We start from the raw sequence: 19,739 nt of genomic DNA on the forward strand, positions 1-19,739 counted from the left end.
TTTTTATTAAGTTGTAAATGTGTGAAATTTAGAACTTAAAAATATTTTGTGAATTTTATAAAATTTATTGATAATCAATTATTTTATGAAACTTAGGTGTATTTTTTTTTTAAAAAAATTTCACTTTCTATCTCCTCTGCCCCTCTATCACAATCCCTCTCACTCTCTCCCATAAGCACAAACTATTCTTCTTCGTGAGAAATCATACAAATACTAGTTAAGATATAAAAATAAAATATGCCATAAAACCCTACCAAAAGTTTTGTAAAAAGAAAAGGGAAATAAAATTCAAATCAGATTGAGAATAAAGAATAAAATAAAAAAAGTATAATAATATGTATGACTTGGAATTTTATTTTTTAATTCTGTATATTAAATAAATTTTAAAAAAATTAAATAAAACCTTATTTAAATATGATTAATAATTTAGAGTGAAAAAATATAACTAGCAACGTACATGATTTGGCATGAATGAGTGAAACCATTTTCAGTGATTATTCAACGGTGTTATATAAAAACTTCACGTATCTGGATAACTGGAAACATATATCTTTAAATATACAAAGTTAGATATATAAATACTTTTTTATGCTAGTTTTCATGAAAACAAATTGTTTCTGTTTTGTAAAACGACACCGTTATTCGTACTGGTAGCGGAGCTCTGTGTTCTTTTCCGTTTGACAAAACGACGTTGTTTCCAGGTGCCTCTAATCTCTTGTTTGAATTTTCAGCGGCTTCGTCATTGTCGATCTCTCTAACTTCATCAGCACCGTGCTTTTCGCTTCCGTCTTCAGACTAACTGCTTGGCAAAAAGTAAGCAATCTTCAGATCTCTGCTTTTCCCTCTCATCTTCTCTTTCACTCTCGTAGATCGAAATGGTGAATAGTGTTAGGATCTTATGCCTCTGCCCCTCTTCTTCAATGTCTTTTTTAGTACACCGTGATCTGAAGTAGTTTGGCTCTTCGGGAAAAAATGCAGCCCAGAATGTTTGCATCTTCTCTTTGGTCTTTCAACAATGTTGGAATGAAGCACATTTCAGTGGTCCACCATGTCTATCAAGACGTTATAAATTTTAGTTCTTGAAGTTTGATGTCGTGAACTTTAGACTTCCTGGTGCTCCCTAATTTTCTTGTGGTGCATTTCTTTTTAATGAATTGGCACGGCTTTATCGGCCGCTCATTTATGATGATTCTGCCATTTGTAGCTTTTTTATGTAATTAGGAAAGGAATTAGTTGATGGCAAAAAAAAGGGAAAGGTATTAGTGAAGATTATTTGGTTCTATTATTGTGTGTTCTTTTCTTATATGTGATTTTTCTTTCTTACATTACACTTCAGTCCAGCTGATTTTACTACAATTCCAAGATGATTTTATTAAGAACTAAATGAAACACATCATTCATCTGCAATAAGTTTCTTGTAGATATCTCAATTATTCAGACGTCTTTCTTCATTAAAATGTTTGCTTTACCTGATTTGCTGAAAGTCTGAATTAGCTTCTAAATGTTTCGTGCAACTGAGTATACTTACATTACATGGAAAATGTACAGATCGGAGAGAGTTCCAAAATTGTTATCCTTATGCAAGCAGTCTGTTATCACATTCAGGTCAATTTAATGTAAGATAGAACCTGCAGGGTTCACCATGAGCCGAGGATCTTCAGTGAAAAAACCTTTTTTGCCTCCTGCCATAGCGCCACCTCCAAGAGCTTTTGCAAAGTCAGCGCAAAGGAGGAAGCAGAGTCCTCGGAACCCGTTGCAGGATCTGAACCGCATTTCTAGTGGCAGTAATAGCAGTGATTCTTCCAGCGTCTCTGCTGAAGCCTCAAGAGGTTGCCTCCGATTTTTCCTCTCCCATGCTTCTTCTCCTTCTCCTTCTTCAAAATCCTCTGCCTGTAGACCAAAATACCTCTCCAAAACTCCAAACTCAATCCCCAATGTGCCTCCTTTGAGGCAGCCTAAAGCAAAAGAGAACTTTGCAAAAGGTAATAGTGGGGAGCACACTAAAAAGTTTGCATTCGAGAAGGCTCAGAAATTTAAGAAGAATCCCCCATGCCTCTACCAGTGGCAATCCGGGAAAAAATCTGGCTCTAAAGTTGGCCAAAAATCCAAGTTGTCTTCTGTTCTGAATGACCACTGCAATTTTCTTCCTAGATTGCCACCTGCATCTGAACAGTCAAGGCTACAGGAAGATAGACTCAAGAGGATAAATGACAAAGATAATGAGTGTTCCCAGGTCAAATCCTGTCATAGTGAAGTAACTTTGACTCCTTTGAGTAAAGGAGCATTTGACTCAGATTTGGATATTGTAGGTGATGAAGGGGATGCTAAAGAGAACTCAAACACAAGCCTGAGCAAAACACCTCCAATTCAAAACTCTGTTTCCCCAGAGATACAATGTGGTTCTTCTTTGGCTTCAGCTACTACACCAGCCTGTTATGGTGCTGGCTATATAGTTTCTGGTGTCACTGACAAGAGAAAGTGCAGGCCTAGAGGCATTCTTATTGTCGGAGAGGACAACCCCAACTTTAATAATGTGGCTGCTGATAGTCTTGATGATGAGAATGTGAAAGAAATGGTGGGCATGGTCAACAATGTCAGCACCTCTTTGTTGCCTTTGCCAAGTGAAGCTTCAATGTATTGGGTTTGTTCACCTCATAAGAATGGGAATAAAGATGTCACGGGGACATCTGAAAATGGAGCTAGTCAAGTTCAGGGGCAAGCAGAGTCCACCGCTCTTGGCTCCATTTCTTCACCATCATCCGGCCATAGAGTTTCTCTGGGCCTAAATGATAGCATTGATTTGTCTAGTGCGGGTTACTGTATCAGGAGAAAAGCAACTAGTTCAATTTCTCCTAGTGGGCTCTCTGAATTTCAAGGATTTTCAGATTCCCTATTATCACCTTCTTATTTACCCATGTTCTTTTCTCCCAATTCAACATCCAGCTGCATGGCCGGTGGCTCAGGAATGGGCAAAACTTCTCAACTCAATCCTATTGAAGAGAACTCTCCATTCTCACTCAATTCTTTGAGTAGTGGAAATGTTATTCAAACTCCACAGTCAGACTCCAGTTCAGATATCCATGTTGGAGTGCCATGGGTTCATGGAGACTATCTGAAGAAAAATGGTCCTAAGCTTGACCTTGATTCCATAGGTGAAGTTATTCCATCAGCAAGCTTCATGTCTTTGCCATTTGAGGATTCTGTTAATTCAAGTTTCCGATTCGATTGTTCTACTGTGCCTTCTGATTCAATTGATCTCTGTAAACTTCCAAAATTTTTGGATGATCAGGTTCCTTGGTTATCGAGTTCTACAATTGAGACAGCATCACAGTCCCAAATGAGGATATCATGGAGGGAAGGGTTAATGAGCCAACTTTATGAGATGGATGACGTTGATTGTTGCAAGTGCTTGTCAGATGAAGAAGAACTTGCTAATGACTGTAATAGCAATGAATTATCAATCTATCATGGTCCTAAAGTCAATGACAAAGTAGATTTTGATCAAAAGTTGAGTAGTGATGTCAAAACCACTGAAACTGATGATAAAGAGCTGAGAATTGAGGGGTTGGGCAAAGAAATATTTCCAGGTTTGGTATCTTGTTCAGTGGCCGAGTCTATAAGCACTGATGGAACTGGTCTGGTTGCTTCAAGAGATGATTCAGATTGGACGTCATGCTACAAGAACACATTATTTGAAGATTAAGATTGAAGTTCGTTGTCCGTTCATAGGGTAAGAGCTAGACTAACATGTTAAAAGTTGGTCTTTAGGAGTTGACCTCTGCTTGTACTCATCAAATTTGTGTTTCACTTGACACTAGAATTTTAGATCTCTGGTGTAAAATTTAATGTATGTACAATGAGATTATCTTGAATCTGATCCTTGCAAGGGAGGATATTGGCTGGGTGGTTGAAGAAATAAAAATATAATAAAATATTCAACTTGTGATTGAATATTGGAGAATTAGATAAACAAAAATTCATACGATACTTTTGTTATTAACAGGAAATATGACAATTTTCAATTGGCATTCTAAGCATAAGCAATTTAAATATCTCGTAACATGATATGTGATGTAATAGGTCCACCTTGTTTGATTCACTTTAAGATTTGCAAAATTTTGAGTGATTTGTATGTGCATTTTTACTTGTGAACCTTCTTCGAGCTCACTTAGGACACATTCGACAATCTAAACGAATATGCATCTCCACACCTGACTATTAAATTCAAATCCAACTTTTTACACTACAAGCCTAATTTCTTTTGTGTGTGTGTGTGTGTTTTTTTTTTTTTTTTTTTACAATCTTGCTGCAGGATAACTTGTTATGTTTCTCTTACAAATAATGAGTGGTGATCATTTAAATATCTAATGTGTCCAGTTCTACTTCTGGTGGTTGTCCTGTTCTGCAGTATCACTTTAGCTTCTTGCATTTATAGATCTTTTGTTTGAACTGAAAAGCAACAGATTATTGCTGCACTTTAGAACTTCATTTGTTTGTCCTGTTAAGGCACAATAATTGTCGTGCTCATGAATAATTATCATATTTCCTCGGAGTCCTTTTGCTAATCATCCTTTGCTTTTCGTTCCGTAATTGTTTTAATTGGTTCAATGACTTTCGTAAATGATGGTGGTCCAGCCAAGAGAGCCTTGGGATCAAAATTTCATACCTCTCCACTAGCTCATACTGGGATTGAAGTTCCTGAAATGGAATTAAGAAGTGCATTTACTTCTATCAAGCCACTGTTGACATGGTGGATAAAATTCTTATATTGATACATCACTCACCTGACAGACGAAAGATTTACTTGGTGTTTCAATTTTTCTGGATGAAATTGGAGGTCCTCTGTTTTATCTTTGGCAATTCACTCGGAGCTTTACTTTTGATTTGTGATTTTGGGTTTCTTTGCTAATACTGTATGTCTAGTTGTTTAATTTAAGAGAATACTGAAGTTAAAAAGCTTGCTCTTTTTCGGACCATGGCATGAAGTTTGCCACAGAATTACAGTCAGTGTATACACTGTGAACTGTGGCAATATAGTTGCCATTAGAATCCCTTGATAACTTTGGCAAAAAGGACATGGTTTATCTTGAACCGTCCATAGTTGCTATTCTCACAGAATTGACAGACAGATTCTGACTTTGGACTCAGAAGGCTATTTCTACTTTTCATGGATCCTCTTTCCCTGAAACACAGGTATTTGCAGACAACAAATAGATTATTTAGTATTTATATGCTGTTTGAAATAACGTGTTGCGTTTTAAGACGAGTTTTGTATATGTATTTGTCAAGACACGGTTTTGTATTTGAGGAATAGAATTATAAATATAACAAAAGGAAGGGTCTTACTGTCAACAAATTACAAATCATCATCTGAAATTTTAAGTTATGATAGTTTAAACATTCTTATTATAATCTGTCGTACCAATGAATAAGAATAAACAGCCAAGAAAGAACACAAAGCTAAATTTATAAGCTTAATGATTTCCAGAACTACATTAAATATAACTTTGCCCTCCCTAAGCAGAGCACATTAAATCTATTAGTAAATGCAATTTTTTTTTTTTGCCCTCCAAATGCTCTGCATGACTTATTGAAATTTGCTTAGTTGTTATCATGCCATAACTTATTGATAAACTGCTGCAGGTTTAGTTCTTGGTTCATTTCAAGCCATAACTTACTACATAGAAACGTTGGAAAATTAAATTTGCTTTCATTGCCACTTCTTTTGCTTTGAATTTTGATGAACTTTAAATTGCTGTAACTTACAGTTACAACAACTTTCATTGATGTCTCAATAAAGATTACACAATAAAGTCAAGTCAACATGGGCTTTCTACCGTTTTGCACAGAACAAACTGGCTAAAACAAAGTGCAAAACAGATCACTATACAGATTACTACCCTTTTGCACAGTTGATTTGGCACAACATCTAACAAAATCACTCCAATATAACTAAACAGAACCTCTTTTCCTGCATTTAAACTTTGACAATCCATGTTACCCACAAAAGCCTCTCCTTGCTATATTCCAGTAGCTTTGAGTGCAGACATAGGATAATAGCACATATCCCTCTTTGCTTGTATGTGTTATAAATGTCTCCTCCTCTTGCTATACCCTGCAAGTCTTGATTAACAGCACAATCAAACACCATGGTATATTTTTTGCTCTTCCACCATAACCAAGTAGCATAGTTGTATAAATCGCAGAAACGTTTGTTAAACTTCATAAATTACATCATATCTTTATCATAATATATATTGTCATACTTTTTTTCCTTGTTTCCCAAGGTATCTTCACAACCGGCAGTTATAAGACCAATCATTGAAGAATTTGAGCATCAATAAGGAGTTGTCCACTCCGAAATGATGTTGTCTATATATACCTTCAGGAATTGATGTTTTAGGGATCTAAATTGCTACCATATGTGCTACACTCATTTGATTATATTGTCAAACTATAATTTAGACATCTTTAATTCAAGTCAAAGTACTGTTCATAATAACATTACACACAGACAGAGATTGAGAAGGTAATAATAAGCTTTCATTGATGTATTTATCATATATCAACGGGAAAAAAGTTCAATCATTTCCATATTTGACCATTAATTTAGTAATAATGAACAATTATAATTCTAAAAATCAATATTTGATAAAAAAAAATAAGAAGACGCAAAGATTTCCCCATCAGAAGCGGTGAAAAGAGAAAAGTAAAACAATAAGGGAATGCTTAAAAGAGCAAAATTACATCCAGAGCTGCGATGATGATGGCCAATAAAGAAAGCGTCAAATGAGATCCAACGGAGAAAGAAATTGCCAATGAGATGAACTAAAGATTGGGGAACTCAAGGTGGCCAAGTGAATGCCGAACTGATTTTGGAAGCAGGGAACATTGAAGTCCGTGGTGAGAGGAATAAATAAATGAACGGCTGAGATTGAATATAATCAACCATCAAGATCCTTTCTTCCTTATGAAAAAATAATAATAAAATCCTTCCGCTTATATAAATTGACAAGTTAATCTCTTAAAATATCATAATATTAATGGAGTTTTTAAAGACTTTTTTTTAAAAAAAATTATTTTACCTTTACTGAAAATAATAATCCTTAATTATAATTTTTATTAAAGGAATTATAACTTTTGTTTTGTAAATTAAAAGAATTGAAAAAAATTATAATTTATCAAGTGTAATTTCTATTATTAAAAAATAAGTTCTTAAAATAATAAAATTTATTCACAAATTTTATTTAAAAAATTATAACTTTTTTTAAAAAATCATAAAAATTGTATAAAAAATTATAATTTATCAATAAAAATAAAATGATCTTTTTTTTTAAATTATTGACAAAGAGGTTCATAAATATTTTATTAATATTATAATATTTTAAGGGATTAAATTATCATTTACATAATTTAAAGAGATTTTATTATTATTATTTTTAGTTAATTCATGTGTTTGGTGACAAGCACAATAGTGCTCATGACCTACTCAGCACTGAAACTGAACCCCCAATGGTCCATGCTTGGACTTGATAATAATTTGCTAATATGTCAGCAAATGTTCTGGTTATGGTATCTGTATTGCATTTTGAGCAAGCACACATTGAATATTTTCTCAGAAGACGAATATAGTCATGTGACATGTTCTCGTGGTCATTTTGACTAGTTAACATGTGAATTATAATCCAGACAATTATACTTTATCCATTCTTTCTCCCGTTATTTCTGTCTCTACTTGAGGGTATTTTGGTACATTCATTTTTATTTTTATTAACAAAATACTATAAATAATTTTCTTTCCGAGAGTCTTAATTAATGTTTTTTTGGGAGAATTCAAAGATTTTTTTTTAAAAATTATTCACATACAAGTTTCTGTTACTATTTTAATAATAAATAATTTTGTATTGATTTTTGAACGCAATTCTCCCTTTATTTGTTTATTTTTTATCATTCGATTTCATTACTAACTTTTCTATGAATCAAACGTGTGGGTATGTTTTTAGGTATTAATCAATAAGTTGTGACTAATAATAAGTTATGAGAAGATTTGATGTTCATTAAAATATTTTTCTACATGATCATTTTTTATAGATTATTTTCTCTAAAAATAGAATATTTTTCTTTTAAAACAAGATTGTTAAAATATATTTTTCAAAGAAAAAAATTGAGAAAAAAAGGAATGATACATTCATCTAGACTCTAATTCTTCATCAAATCTAAATAAATAAATCTTTATTATTTTTACTTTATATTTGGAAAAATGATAAGTAGAGATCCCATAATAACAATTGCACACTTTAAATTATTAAAATTTTAATAATAAATCATGGTCCTTACTTGAATGTTTATATTATTTAATGTCCAATGTAAGCTAGCCAAACTGGACGGCTATGTTATTTAACTGTCCATTATCTAATTCAATTAAAAATCTTAAAAATCTAAACACATATTGAATGATTTTTAAACTAACAGTCCAATATTTGTCTGTAATATTACATAGTTGCCATTGTACTCATAACTTTCCAAGAAGAAGCATCCAATATGCTCTTTTTTTTTTTTTTAATGTTATTGGTAATAGTGATTATTGCAACACGAATGATTTGTGTGGCAAAAGATTTCACGCCAAATTACACTTAGAATGAATGCAATGTAACATTAGATATACTGAAGGCATTACAATGAAATTTTCATCAATTACATAGACTTCTTCAAACAAATAATTACAAATTAAAGGCTGTAGTGATTTGCAACACAAATGATTTGTGGCAGAAGATTTCAAATTATATATTTCCTGATGAATATAAAATGAAAACAATGACGTTTATCCATGATATTTAATGTAATTTCTATTTTATCATTACCGTTTATTCTACTGATATTTTTGTCGGCACCGTGCAAATGCACAGGGATTAATGCCAGTTAATCAATATTAGTTGTATGTAGTATTGAAGGCTTCTTATTATTTTCCAAAAGAAATTGAAGGCTTCTTTGGGAAGACAGATACATACTAGTCAAAGGAAACATCTTATTCCTTTCCTAAATCTCAAGTCAAAATTGAGTGAAAAGAAAAGAGTGAGAGAGTGTCCCTGCGGAATGTACGAGTCAATCAATTACTTGTAATTAATAATAAATTATCAGAAGATTTGTTATTTATTAAAATATTTTTCCACAATCATTTTTTAAAAAATTATTTTCTCTAAAAACATAATATTTTCCTTTTTAAAACAAGATTGTTAAAATATAATATGTCATAAGACGAGTATTTTGGGCTTACTTACCGAAACTCATTCTTTTCTTGTATGATTTAGCTTTTTATTTTTATTCTAAAAAAAAAACCCTAGAAGGCTGTTCATTCCTTTCATAAATCCTAAGTCACAATTAAGTGAAAAGAGTGAGTTGGCCCAAAAAAAAAAAAAAAGTAAGTGAAAGGAGTGAAAGAGTGTCCCCACATATTTATATGATATGAAACTTGTTGCGGTATATAAGATAGATGAACAAATTGGGTCCTAAACAATTGATTTATAAGTATTTGAGATCTTAAACTCATTTTGGTACAATTTGACATTTAGCAAATTGTTAGTTTTAACAATTAGTTAATTAAAACAATGATAAAAAATGATTTAAAAAATTAGAGAAAAGGACAAGAAATTACAGTGTAAAACCTATAAATCACAAATAAGACCCAAAACATTATAGAAAACGTCCAAAAATTTTACTGGTCCTTTTTTATAATTTTTTTATTCAACCAACAGTCAAAATTAATTTTTATTAATGATAGGGGTTTGATTATATTTCAAAAATTTAAGGAAATAATTGTACTAAAAATGAATTTAAAGTCCAAGATACTTTTGTACCTATAATTTAAGAGCCAATTTATCTTTTTATCCTATTGTGTGTTTATATATATGTTGGGGGATGTGATTTATAGGCTTGGCAGAAGCACATTGTTGCACAAACGTTAATCTCCAGAGTAAACGTTCCTCCTTTCCTCTCTTCTCTTTTTCTTTATCATCTTTCGCCTTCATCTGGTCGGGGAATAACTTGATAACCAAGCAAGCTTTTGCCCAATTGTAAGCTATTAATGATGCCTTTCTTAGCCTTTATAAACCATGAGTCACGGATACATCGAACTAACTCATCAAACTATGGAGCACTATACTCGTCCAGAAGCGGAAGAAAAGAAGCTCAGGCGGGAAAAAGAACAACGACTGTGCGGATTTGTTGTTCATCGAAAATGGAAGGAGGTGCTTAAGATGTACGAGGATGATCCAAGTCTTCTCAAGGTCAGATTTAATGGCTTGTCAGGAAACACTGCGTTGCAGATAGCAGTATCTGATGGGAACGAGGAAGTGGTGAAGCAGATACTGGATATTGTGACGCATTATGAAAAAATAAGCAGATATTATGGTGTTAGAGAAATTCTGCGATCTCGTAATGTTGGAGGGAACACTGCATTGCATTTAGCTGCTGCAAATGGGAATGACAGAATGTGTCACATAATTGCTAGCGTCCACCCTTCACTAGGATGAGCGTAACGTCAAGGGCGAAACACCTCTCTTCTTGGCTTCTTTTTATGGCCAAAAACAAGCTTTTCTTTGCCTTCATTATGCGCAAAATCCTCACGTCTTTTTTGCCTTCTATGTTAACTGTAGAAGGAACAATGGCGACACCTGTCTTCACTGTGCAATAGCCGGAGACCATTTTGGTAAATTCATTCCCAACTGTTTATAATTCCATGAACATTATAACAGCATCATTTAATTCAATACACAAACATGTATGTATATTGGCTGCAGATCTTGCATTTCAAATAATTCACCTGTATCCAGATCTTGTGGGCTGTGTGAACGAGGTTGGGTTATCTCCTCTCCATCTGCTAGCAATGAAGCCTTCTGCTTTCAGAAGTGGAAGCCGCCTAGGACGAATAGAGACCATCGTTTATAACTGTAAGCCTGCATTTATCATGGAAATCTACTTGGTTCTATTAGGATGTTAAGTGTGAGTTGGCTTGACTTGATATGGAGAAAAGTCTTACATCGAATGACATTGAGTTGAAAAAGAAATATATAAGTAGAAAAAACACATAAATTTAATACTTAAGATTTTGGGTTACGTTAAACGTGGTGTTAAGCTCACTTACACGTTTTTTCAGAACCCTAGCTTGTAGTTATTATGTAGTAATATTATACCAATATACATGCCTTATTGTTTGTCTTTCGGTTTGGCCTGGGAAGGTATAATCGTTGAAGAGCTTAAGGTGCAACTAACATATGAACCACAAAGTTGCCCAAATACTGTCGAGGATACATGTTGGAATGTTTTCAGCTTCTTGCAACCTCTAGTTGATAAGGTTGTAAGAAAAAGAGATGAAGTTGATGGAGACAAAGTGGGGGATCCGGAAGAAGTGGCAAACTCAAGATTCATCACTGGCCATGGGGGTAAGCCGGAGAATCCATTATTTCCAGCTAATTACACAACCTGTTGCGATTTGATCAAGTTCTTTGCCAAGGGTATGCTAGCTAACTTATTGTGTATATTTGACACGTTCCATGTTAAACATGATGCAACACATGACACGCTCGATTTATGCCTATTAGGCTTTGGATATTTCTTGCTAAAATCTGACGGATTTAAGAAGATACAACGAAAGGAGAGTCATACATGGTCCGTCCAAATAGTTGAGGAACTTCTTTGTAGGGCTTCCTTGTATCAGTACAAGAATAATGGGTGCGAACCCCTCAGCTTATCTTCAGTGAAAGGCAAAAGCCCTGGCATCAAACCGGTAGACAACGAAGGCTTTATGAGACCTCTCAGCATCGCTGCCCCAACAAACAAACTCGATCGACAGCATGAAGGACCGAGGTAAAAAGGCTGATTTATATTTTGTATGACTTGGGGAGAGTTTGAATGGAGATTGTATAAAAGACAAAGGTAAGAAGATTGATTAATGTTACTGTTAGATATCAAAATATGAGTGGAGTTAAGATGGGGTGGGAAATCTATCAGATAAAAATTGACCTTAACAATTAATAATAAAATAAAAGAAAAAAAATTCATAAACTTAAATTTTGAGATTGGGTTAAGATGTGCCGTCTTTCTATCACAGCTATTTTTGGGAGGACGACTCCTCTTCTTTGGACCACGATGAAATAGAATTTATTCCGATGAGAAAAGAATCGGACGGACTAGGTAACTGGATTCATGAAGGCAACAAGCTCCGCAACATAAAGGACAGAGGTAAAAAGATTGAATAACCTTAAAGCTTTTGAAGATTGCATCTCACATTAATTGAAATCCTACTACAGAAGGCCGTGGGGCGATGGAGACGCCGCTACTAGTGGCTACGAGGAACGGTTTGATGGAGATAATAGAGAAAATTCTGGAATTTACACCGGAGGCTATTAACGAGGAGAATGGAGATAAGAAGAACATGGTGTTACTGGCAGTAGAACACCGGCAAACACAAGTGTATAAGTTGTTGATGGATAAGAACTTGTATACAGAGAGCATGTTTCGTCAGGTAGATAAGGAGGGTAACAGTGCATTGCACTTGGCAGCCACACTCGGTGACTACAGGCCTTTGCTCATTCCCGGCGAAGCTCTTCAAATGCAATGGGAAATCAAGTGGTATGAGGTAAGGGTGAGAAACTGATCAGAATAGCTGGCCCTTTGATTTGGGGGTTTCTGTTGCACTTTCTGCTATCCCTTCTAATGCTCAAAATTAGGTCACAGAAATTTCACCTAATTCTTTTAAATGAAAGGCTGACATTTTAAGCATCAGAGGAGGAATAGCAGGGCGTACTTACCTACGTTGAGAGAAGTGGGGGCAACTAAATTAGCAAAAACTTCACCTACCTTTATGTTAAAATTGCCCTTGTCCTCCTTTCAAATTGTAGTTGGCCACTAACAAAAAATCAATTACTCCACGTTGCCTTAAAATTGTTTTCATCTACCTAATTATTAGTTAACTGTTGAATTACATATATTTGACCAAAATACCTCTCTTTAAATATAAATGTTATCAAAAAAAATTAATAGATATATTTTTACCTTTTTAATTTATATTTTAAATTTTTTAGTTACTTAAATTTATTTATTTAATATTTTTAAAAATTTTTAAATAAATAGGTTGGCTAAAATAATATTCCAAACACGTATCTTAAAAAACTTCATACAATAGGAATTTAATATAATAAAAGATAAATTAGTCCACCAAATATATATTTTTTCTTTTTTTCTATTTTCGAAACTTCTGGTTTCATATTTAATTCTGAATTACATCTAATAATATTGGATATGCAGTTTGTAAAATCAACAATGCCACTTGGTTTCTTTCCACTACACAACTCTAATTACGAAACTCCAGAAGAAGTCTTCACCAAAACTCACAAGGGCCTTGTGAAAAGTGGTGGCGACTGGCTAAACAAAGCTGCAGAATCCTGCTCGGTTGTGGCCGCGCTAATTGCTACGGTGGCCTTCGCTACATCAGCCACTGTGCCTGGCGGCATCAATCAAGATTCCGGCTATCCAGTGCTCAAAAAGGAGCCGGCATTCCAAGCGTTTGCCATCTCATCACTCATAGCCTTATGCTGCTCCATCATGGCAGTGGTGACGTTCCTATCATTACTCACATCTCGATTTCAAGAGCAAGACTTTTACAGAGACTTGCCCAAGAAGTTACTCTTAGGTTTGACATTGTTGCTTATGTCGATTGCTTCCATGTTGGTGTCATTCTGTGCTGGACATTTCTTCCTCCTCAAGGATCAACTTCACCATGCTGCTTTTCCTCTCTATGTGGTGACTTCCCTCTTTGTCACATGTTTTGTATTGGCACAGTTTCCACTCTACTTTGATTTCTTAAAGGCCATCTTTCTTGAAATGCCGCAACGTGGTTACAAGGCCACGTGATAGCTTCATCTTTGAATGAGAAGAAAATAAGCTGAGAAAATTATGAAAGAAAAGATCAATTATTTGTGCTATCTTAGTTAGAGCAACTTTTTCAATTTATGAAATTTCTATATTTTCCTGATCTCAAATTGAAGTCAAAGAAGGAATTTGACAAATACTCTATCTGCTCTCTCTCTCTATATTATCCTACACATTGATTCTTAATATATGATTTTCTTTTACAAAATTTAATGAAACATTTGTGAGTCATTTTTTAAAAATGTCATTATCTTTATCACTATTTTGAGCTTAAATAATGGATTTAATTTGATTTTGAGTAATTTTGGAAAGTTATAATTTTTTTTTTTTACAATTAGCAAACTTTTACTAATTTTCGTAAGCGCTAACTAAATTTGACTTTTAATGTTGTCCTCGATTAACTTCATAAGAAAATAGTTTGGCCGATGTCAAGATTTTGTAATTTCAGGAGGCATTTCTTTACAGCGTTAATTCACATTCCATGGCATTCCATTAAAATATTTGAAAAGCACACTGGTTTAGTTAAATTAAATTATGAAGTCATCGAAAAACATTGTTCTAAAACCAGGCCAACGATATATTGGAATTAACCAAAATACATTCGGCCATGAAAGATTCCTGCATAAAATATAAAATATTTCTCTTTTTTAAATTTATCGTCTATTCTTTGTTTCTATTTCACACACGCACACACATGCAACATCATTTTGCCGATTTGAGATAGGTGGGAATCAGTTCCTTCTTGGTATTATTGCATGGAATGGAAAACATTACCTTTAGCTTATTGGAATTCACTAAAATAAATGATAAAATAAAGAAATTCTGTAGTAAACGAGACAAACGAATGAATATTCCATATATAAACAATCTTTCTCAAAGAATTATATATATACACGCAATCTTCATCATTGATTCCTTGTCCATGCAAGCTGATTTGATGTTTCAACTCTCAGTACTTTGAAACAACAAACAATAAGCATGGTTTTCTGCAATACTAGGTTGTTTCTTAATTCCTTGATCTGGGGTTCTGTTCTTATACGTGTCTCTTTTGAGCTTCCTTCTCAAGAATATATTTTAGGTCCTAATCTGGACAAGTTCCCTTCAGATGAAAGACAAGTCCATGGATTGTTCCCACTATGGAGGAACTATCATGGAAAAATCTACACAACTTTTGAAGAGGGAGAAGCTAGGTACCAGATATTCCAGAGGAATTTAAAGCACATTACAGAGACGAATGCTAAGAGGTCAAACTCGTTCTCTGACCATCGTTTGGGTCTCAACAAGTTTGCTGATATGAGTACTGAAGAGTTCAGAGACACGTACCTACACCAAATAGAGATGCCTTCTGCGGACGCGGTCGCCGCCATCACGAGCTCAAGTAAACCGCAGAAGAAGAAGTTCTCTTGCGCAGCACCTCCTACCATGGATTGGAGAAAGAAAGGAGTTGTGACTCCAGTTAAAAACCAAAAGAACTGTGGTAAGTATGTTTGATCAAACAATCACCCTAGACATAATTTATGTACTCACTTTGATATTAATTATAAGTTATTTATAACTAACTCATAATAACTAAGAAAAGTTAGTTATATAATTGCACTTGTCTAAAATTTGTTTTGATTTTCCTTTTTACCCCTGCAAAGGACCATATTTAAAAACAAACATTCTTTGTCTCCTCATATTGGAAGTTGATGAGAGGAAGGGCAAATTTGAAATAAAGCTATTAATGCCAAACAAGCTTTTGTAAAATGACTTATATTTAAGACCACAAAATTATTCTAGAAGGTAACTTGTATATATAAGACGAGAGCAAATAATTTTAACAATACTTGAAAGAAGATTGTGTAATTTAATACTTCCTCCACTCCTTTTTGAGTGCCTTACTTATATTAAGGACAAACAGTTAAATCATTTAAAAGTGTAAATTTTTTTGTAATTTTCCAAAAATAATAAGTCTTTTCCCACAATTATTAGGAGATGGTTAGACTTGCAATTTTTTTTTTGTAAATGAGTCTAAAATTCTACATTAAGTTTTGGGAATATCTTACATATTATCCATGTAAGATTCAACTTTGGGAATGTCTTATATATATTAAAGACTAATGGGAGGGGTCTCATATGAATAGGACAGAATTATATTTTATTTTCCCCATAATTATATTTATATCAATTTTAATATATTTGTTTCACGGTGTTGTATAGCAAGTTGTTGGGCATTTGCAGCCACGGGAGCGATGGTATCAATAAATGCAATAAAGACAGGGAAACTTATTTCTGTTTCAGAACAAGAACTCATAGATTGTGACCACATAAGCCAAGGTTGTGTTTATGGATGGTCCTTTCGTGCATTTGAGTGGGTTATCACAAATGGTGGGATCAGTAAAGAATCTGATTATCCTTACTTTGCTAAAAACGGTACCTGTATTGCCAAAAGGGTATATCTTCTAATTTCTTTAGTATGAACTTAGTTGTCCAAATTTGTTCCGGCTAATTTTCTATTTTTGATTTTATTTCTTTGTTTTTATTTTAATTTAACTCATCATTTCTTATAAATTGATTGATAACTTACGGATAAATATTGTTTAACATAACACTTCCTTTAAGACACCTAGTGGCAGAGCCAGGATCCTAGCTTAGGGGGTGCAATATAATTTAAAAATATTTAAAAATAAAATTTAATAATTAAAATTTAATTTTATATCTTATAGTTGTGATTTCATGTTTTTAAAAACATTGAATATGAGAAATAAAAAAACTAAATAATTTAAAAAAACTTGTTGTGAAGATTTTTTTTATTTGATATATGTAAAATAAAAAAAAATAATGGCATATTCGAGTTAGTGAGTTTACAATTTATGTTTAAAGTTTATTAGGTTGTAAGTTAGAACGCACATCTATATATATAGTATATATGAAAAACCTAGCTATTTGAATTAAATATATTTGGATAATCAAGACTAGGTGGCTGTCAAATAATAAGGGTGTGCAAAATATCAAAATAATAGAAGCCATAAAAGCTTAAATCTTACACAATCTAGTTATAAAAAGAAGTATTTGCATTTTTAATATAAAATAAAAAGTATTTAGTGAAATGAATAGAAAGGAGGTGATTATTGCAAGTTAAGTAACTTTTTTGTCAAACACAGTGCAGCAGAAAAACCATGCAAGGTGCACACAAGGTGCACAATTCCATATTTCTTTCCTATGTGGCATGACTTTTAACATTTAGACACTTTCAAGTTTCTCTCTCCCTCATCACACATATTGAACTGACCCCAGATGAGGGGTGCATGACCCCAGCTGAGGGGGTGCATCCGCCCCCTTGGGTTCAACGTGGCTCCACCATTGAAGACATCTAGTGAGATAAGGTTTATTGTTGTTGTTATAACACTTCCTTTAAGATAAGAATAATATTATAGTTTAGCAAACATGATCTTGATATCTTTTCTTTGACTAATTTGTGGGTTCTCATTTAATTTGAAATTTTCTGAAGCATAATGGACATAGAGACGTGAAAATTAATGGGTATACAAAAGTAGCCCCAACGGAAAATGCTCTTCTGTGTGCCACCACTGAGCAGCCTATTACTGTGTCTTTGAATGCCACAGATTTTCAATTCTATCATAGTGTAAGTTTTTCTCTCAACACTCATTATATTCAATAATTTTGTGTGTATTTTACTCTTTTCTCTCGAAATCACTTTAGTTATTTTTTTTTTTTCACTTCACCACCAGGGAATTTATGACGGTGACAGTTGCCCAAAGGATTCAACCAATACAAATCATATTGCTCTGATAGTTGGATATGATTCAAAAGATGGCAAAGATTATTGGATCGTGAAGAACTCGTGGGGAGAAGATTGGGGAATGAAAGGCTATATTTTTCTCCAAAGAAACACAAAGTTACCACGTGGAGTTTGCTCCATAAATGCCTGGGCTTACCATCCAAACAAAAATTAGTGCACTAGCTAATTAATTACATTGTCAACCTCTTTTTCTTTTGGATTTAAATTCTTTAAAGTTGAGAATCCGCGAATTTCATGAAGGTTACCTTTTTTTTTAACTGGAGAGAGAGAAGATTTTATGTTTTATAAAAAAATAATAAAATGAGCAAAAACACGAGAAGAGGAAAACTTCACATAAATTTATTAATCTTACTTTCAGAGAATTTAAAACTTGCTCAAATATATGAACTAAGACTATTTAGGAACTCAAGCAACTGATGATTATTGGTTGTTTGTCCGATACATTAATTAATCGGAATATGGTTAGAACAACAGATAAGAGATATATAAGCAAGGTAATGATAATTTAGGCCCTTGGATTATAGAAATTTCGATCAAAGACTGTGATTCTTAATTGTAATGAAATTTTTTTTTCTTTACCGTTCTCTCTCTCTCTCTACATACATATATATATATATATATATGGTAAAAGAGTTATTACATATGTTTACCTATTAAAAATAAACAGAGAAATGTATTAAAAACCAATTCAACTATTAAAAAAAGGGGGAAAATCTTATACACTAAGCCTTATATATATATATATATATACTTACTTAAGATATTTGTTTTCAAATCAAGATATGTAATCTACCAGAAAACTTAAGATATGTAGATTTTTTGATATATTATTCATTCTGTAAAAAATATTGTTTTTAATATTATTAACACTTTAAAGTTTACTTGTTTTGATTTGAATAGACAAAAGTATATTAAACATATAAGACTAAATATCTAACTCTTTTTTTTTAAAATTATATCGACATTTATATAAATTCCCTTTATTTATTTAATAAAAAGATAAAAGTTGGCCTTGTTTGACTATGTTTTCAATTTTTTTTTCATGAAACTGTTTACAAGACCTATATTTAAGAACAAGTTTTAAGAATGACAATATAAAAAAATTGTTTGAACGATTTTTTTTTAAAAAGAAAACCATTGGAGAGTCCACAATGTTAGAGGTAACGAGAGGATCCACACATTTCCATCTTATACTCACCCAGGTCACCTTTCCATACAACATGACATTTTAAGGACGAAGGACGCAAAATAGAAGTAACAAGACCCACCACTTTCCATCTTAGTGTGGTAATTATCAAAATAGATAATCAAAAGAATAAGAAAAACCCATTTGGACACCTTACAATGTCCCCCTCAAATGTCCATATCAAAGATATCACAAATAGCAAGTCCATACTTTTGCAATCAGGACTAGCCCCATTTTCAGGCTTCAAATGGTGCAATGCACACGAATCCTTACTGCAATTATGACTCATCCTATTTTGGGTTTCAAATGTGTGTGTAGTAATAAGGTTTCAAATCTCAGACAAAACCTAACTCTAATACCATCTTTTAAAAATGAGAAGCAACCATACAAAAATAGAGGGAGAGAACAAATTAGGAAAAGTAATGAAGTGACACATCTTAATTTAAAGTCTTAAGGTTCAAGTTTATAGATTCTTCTCTTTTTATTATATATTAATTGTTGAACCCAATTTAAATTATCTAAAAGAGACTTTTCACATTAACTTAAGTCAACTCATATTTGAACAACTTAGCATTATGGATTAGAAATCCTTTAACATAGGATTAGTGCAAGAAAACTCTTTTGCATATATCACAATCATATTATACCTTAAATATCCTAACTTTATTGAGAGACTCTTTCTTGGTGCTCCCCCTCTCAGCTCCCTCTTGCCCTCACATGGCGGGGGTGGGCCCACTTTTTTAATTTTTTTTAAAAATAGAGTTTTGGTCCAAATTTGCCTAAATACACTCTTCCTTATAGCCATCTACTCTAATCCCTTTGGAT

General features: G+C 33.1%; 3 protein-coding genes across 6 annotated transcripts; all 3 read left to right on the plus strand.

Moving 5' to 3' along the window:
* Window positions 1-730: 730 nt before the first annotated feature.
* LOC129286621 (uncharacterized) lies at window positions 731-3,944 on the plus strand. Of its 4 annotated transcripts, none has more exons than XM_054922584.1 (2): window positions 731-813; window positions 934-3,944. In XM_054922584.1, exon 2 carries the CDS (start codon window positions 1,643-1,645, stop codon window positions 3,701-3,703), a length of 2,061 nt encoding a protein of 686 aa, XP_054778559.1. In that variant the 5' UTR covers window positions 731-813; window positions 934-1,642; the 3' UTR covers window positions 3,704-3,944. The 4 variants fall into 4 exon arrangements, with proteins under 4 accessions (XP_054778559.1, XP_054778557.1, XP_054778558.1 ...); XM_054922582.1 differs by having other exon boundaries at window positions 753-813; window positions 1,549-3,944; XM_054922583.1 differs by having other exon boundaries at window positions 771-813; window positions 1,635-3,944.
* Window positions 3,945-10,109: 6,165 nt separating this feature from the next.
* Window positions 10,110-13,908, plus strand: LOC129286218 (uncharacterized). The gene is given in 8 exon segments (XM_054922228.1): window positions 10,110-10,522; window positions 10,524-10,705; window positions 10,797-10,946; window positions 11,235-11,510; window positions 11,598-11,862; window positions 12,107-12,237; window positions 12,306-12,634; window positions 13,303-13,908. Coding segments are annotated over 8 exon segments (2,352 nt in total).
* Window positions 13,909-14,904: 996 nt separating this feature from the next.
* Window positions 14,905-17,882, plus strand: LOC129286219 (ervatamin-B-like). Its single transcript, XM_054922229.1, has 4 exons — window positions 14,905-15,403; window positions 16,147-16,358; window positions 17,417-17,551; window positions 17,658-17,882. Exons 1-4 carry the CDS (start codon window positions 14,905-14,907, stop codon window positions 17,880-17,882), a joined length of 1,071 nt encoding a protein of 356 aa, XP_054778204.1.
* Window positions 17,883-19,739: the final 1,857 nt, after the last annotated feature.

Source organism: Prosopis cineraria, unplaced genomic scaffold (genome assembly GCF_029017545.1).
Source record: "Prosopis cineraria cultivar Desert tree isolate PC_DT_omini unplaced genomic scaffold, ASM2901754v1 PC11, whole genome shotgun sequence".
NCBI classification, from domain to species: Eukaryota; Viridiplantae; Streptophyta; class Magnoliopsida; order Fabales; family Fabaceae; genus Prosopis; species Prosopis cineraria.

Coding starts and splice junctions, on each gene's coding strand:
- LOC129286621 (XM_054922584.1), top strand. CDS start 1,643: ATGAGCCGAGGATCTTCAGTGAAAAAACCTTTTTTGCCTCCTGCCATA.
- LOC129286219 (XM_054922229.1), top strand. CDS start 14,905: ATGGTTTTCTGCAATACTAGGTTGTTTCTTAATTCCTTGATCTGGGGT. Junction 16,359..17,416: donor GTACCTGTATTGCCAAAAGG/GTATATCTTCTA, acceptor AATTTTCTGAAG/CATAATGGACATAGAGACGT. Junction 17,552..17,657: donor ATTTTCAATTCTATCATAGT/GTAAGTTTTTCT, acceptor CTTCACCACCAG/GGAATTTATGACGGTGACAG.